Source organism: Pseudophryne corroboree, chromosome 8 (assembly GCF_028390025.1).
Source record: "Pseudophryne corroboree isolate aPseCor3 chromosome 8, aPseCor3.hap2, whole genome shotgun sequence".
In the NCBI taxonomy this organism is placed as follows: Eukaryota; Metazoa; Chordata; class Amphibia; order Anura; family Myobatrachidae; genus Pseudophryne; species Pseudophryne corroboree.
The window spans coordinates 375,080,159-375,084,100 of NC_086451.1; the positions used below are offsets into that span (position 1 = coordinate 375,080,159).

Here is a 3,942-nt window from a genome sequence, read left to right on the forward strand (position 1 = left end):
GACCGGCAGAGGTGGGAGGGGGTGGCAAGGCGGCATTTGGCCGGCATTTTGTGGTTTTGTGGGCACGGTCCGGCCAACGCAGAAGTGGCTGGACCGTGAGGGGGGCGGCCAATAGCGGCTGTTGCTTTTGTACTTGTGCGGGGGGGTGGGGTGGGGAAGTAGACGCACTAAATAAACTACAGCTCCCAGCAGCCCTTAGTGCCGAAGCATTCCGACGCAAAGGCCTGCTGGGACCTGAAGTTTATTAGTGCATCTTTTTCCCTGTAATGCAGTGCATTGGGACACCAGCACTAACAATAGTGATTGGCTGCTGTGCAAGTCTACGGGAGAGGCACTGCCAAATTGAGGACCGCAGCCTAGCTGCTACCAGGAGGAGAAGCAGGAGAAGCAGGAGGTGATTCATCGGGCCCTGCTTGCGCTGTTCACGCTGTTGCAAGGGGCTACGACCCCTTAACCAGCGCACGCCCTTTGTCCGTGCAATATTTAACCACTCACACAATTATGATTGAAGGTAATACTCCTTATAATACAAATATTGCACGCCACAAGGGTATGCAAGGGTTAAGGGGGCATAGCCCCTCACGACGGTGTGAAGAGCGACCGTAGGGCGCGATTAATCACCTAGTATAGCTATAATTAGGAATGGAAATACAAACAAGGACTAATAAGGAATAATCAGCAGAATGGAAGGTAAATAGAAGCTCAAAGCATCGACAGCTTGAAAAGTATTATAAGATGGGAATTATCAAATAAGAGAAGAAATATATATAGAAGATAAGCACAGTAATGCAGACATAAATTTAGGTGCGGAATCTGCAGCTAACCACAGGGTGTAATGACATGCCATGTCTGTATTGCTCAAGGAACACATCAAGTAGATCTTCTGCTTTAATGGTTGTAATTTTATAGGTTGTTTTTTGTTAGCATGATCAGCGGTGTTGCAATAGTTTTCTAGCATTTTTGGTGTTTTTGTGCTTTTTGTTCTATTGCAAGTCTGTTTCTTTTTTCCAGTTGAGCGGTCATCTGATACCACCGACGCCTCAGGGCGGATTTTACGTCTTTATTTTTTAGGCTGTAGATGAGTGGGTTAAGCATGGGGACAGCAGCTGTGTTAAACAGTGAGGAAAACTTGTTAGAATCCAGGGTGTCCTTGGATGCTGGTCTCATGTATTGGTAGATGAGGGTCAGGTAGAGGAGAATGACCACTGTGATGTGTGAGGAACATGTATAGAAGGCTTTCTGTTTCCCAGTACGGATGTTCAGTATGGTCTGGACAATGAAGACATAAGGGATGAAAGTGAGGAGAAAGGGAATGGTGGCAAAGAAAAGTCCACAAATAAACATCAGGAATTCAGAGAGCGAGTTATCATTGCAGGAAAGTTTTACTAGAGGGACAAGGTCACAGAAGAAGTGATTTATTTCTTTTGTTTTATAACAAGTAAACCTGGATATTACAATAGTATTAGGTATAGATGCTACAAAGCCCAGCGTCCAGCAGGCACCTGCCAGAACAGCACAGACACCAGGGCTCATTACTGCAGAATAACGCAACGGGTTGCAGATGGCAACGTAGCGATCATAACTCATTGCTGTCAGTATAAGCAGTTCATTGCACACTAGGGATGTGAAGATGAACATCTGAGACATACATCCTGGTACAGAGACTGTTTTATCCCCTGTTAGGAAGCTAATAAGGACTTTATGCAATGAGACTGTACTGTAGGATATGTCCATGATAGACAGGTTACACAGAAAGAAGTACATGGGAGTGTGGAGCTGAGGTTCCAGGCAGACCAGTAGTAGAATGGTTTTATTGCCACCAAGAGTGAGGAGATAAATGAGAAGAACCAGGAGGAAGATGGGAAGCTGAAGCACTGGAACATCTGATATGCCCCTAATAATAAAGTATGTTGTCATTGTCTCATTTGTGACGTTCATTTATCCAGCTCGGCTTGGTATCTGAAAGAGGAAGAATTACTGATTTAACTGATTTGACTTACAGCTGTGTGTATCAAAAGAAGTTAACACTTGAGAGCAGAGGTGTAGTCATGTGCCATGGTGCCCGGAGCAAGGGTATGTTGCTGACCGGGCCGGTTCTAGACCTTGTGGAGCTCAGGGCAAAAGTTTTCTTTGGGTGCCCCAATTTCTAAAAAAGGGACACTGTGCGCCAAAGGCGCACAACAAAAATATAGGGGCGTGGCAACAGAATAATACCAATTCACATTACACCGCACAGTAGTGTCCGTTATTCACATTACACCACACAGTGGAGCCCCTTATACACATTATGCCATACAGTAGAGCCCCTTGTTTATGTTACTCTGCAACTTCTAATGCAGAGAAAGGTGCTGAAGTAGCAGCAGCAGCAGCTGGTTCAGAGACAGGTGCTGCAGCAGCAAGAGCAGAGAGAGGTGCTGCAGCAGCTGGGGCAGAAAGAGGTTCTGCAGCAACTGGAGGCAGAGAGAAGTGCTGAAGTATCAGCAGCTGGTTCAGAGAGAGGGGCTGCAGCAGCTTGGGCAGAAAGAGGTTCTACAGCAACGGGGGCAGAGAGTGGTGCTGCAGGACAGAAGTAACCCTGCTACACAGCTATAAGCAGACAGCCTCCTCCTGCTCTGTGGCTGCCTGTACAGTGGCCATGGTATAGCAGGTGGAGGGAGGGGGGATGGGTCAGGCGATGGCGCACCCTCTAACTTTTCCAGACACCCGGAGCCATCCCTCGCTACACCCCTGCTTGAGAGTAACTGATTTCCAAGCTAATATTAAGAGTGAGGAGAGATCAATGCGACTACAGCATTTACTAAGCAGCAACTTAGTAAGAATCATGGTTTTGCATCTAATAGAACTGCTGACAAGTAAAATACAGGGGAAGCAATAGTGTCATAAATCTGCATTAACTCTGATTACGCTTAGTGCTCTCCTTCTCCAACTGCACAGGCATACTATTACTCAACCAGCACTTAACAGATCTATGCCTCATGTATCCTGTGTATAAATATATCCAATAAATGTATATTGCTGAAAAAATGTCTATTGGCATGCGTTGCCCTCAAAGAGGGGGAATAGAGGGTACAAATTACCCACGTCTGGTCTGAAGAGGGGCCCGGGTTCGATCCCACCCAGTATACAGTACCTGTGCTGTTGCAGGCGTCAGCAGCGCCAACTTCCTGTGATATCTTCAGGAAGATGGCGCTGCACATAGAAAGCAAAGACTCTGGTACCGTGCCAGTCTTTGATCTCTAGTGGTCACTGTCATCTTCCCAAATATCACTGGGAAGATGGTGCTGGCCGGAGAGGAGGGACCCGCTTCCTAATAAAGTAAGGACCCAGCTTCCTAATAAAGTAAGGGCCCACAGCGCCCCCTGCCCCTCCCCCTGTGTCAAACTTGCACCCCCCCCTGTGGAGCGCATGGGGCTGCAAATTATATTACCCCCATGTCTGCATATACGCACTACTGTATTTGTACCATTTGTTTCTAGAGGTTAAAAAAGATCTGTTTGTGTCTGAGCATGCGGAAAGTTGGGCACCAATTTATATGCTTTTACATGATGTACACGTATGTCTATATATGCAAATATATTGAAACATATATGTTATGCTCTTTTGACCCACATTTCAAGATTAACCTTTCTATAAGTAAGACTGTACCACTGAATCTATTATTGATATTTTGACTTTCACTATCTTTACCCCTTATTAACTAAAATAAACACACATGAAAAGTTTTCAAAATTTAAGTCTGTTTTATACATACGTATATACAAAATTATAGTGTGTTGGGATTTTTACTATACATCATTTTAATAATAACAATTAATAATTACATTTTATTATTCTATACTATTTTTTAAACATTTTCTTCCTAAAGAGTGCGTCACAAATCGGGACAAATGGGAGGTATGAGTATGTGAGTATGCTGCCATTGTGTCTTTCTAACTCATCAGC

At 44.9% G+C, this 3,942-nt stretch overlaps 1 protein-coding gene across 1 annotated transcript; it reads right to left on the reverse strand.

The window, feature by feature from the left end:
- Nucleotides 1–951: 951 nt before the first annotated feature.
- On the reverse strand, nt 952–1,938 carry LOC134949861 (olfactory receptor 8D1-like). The gene has a single exon (XM_063938565.1). The coding sequence runs from the start codon at nt 1,936–1,938 to the stop codon at nt 952–954; it is 987 nt and encodes a 328-aa protein (XP_063794635.1).
- Nucleotides 1,939–3,942: the final 2,004 nt, after the last annotated feature.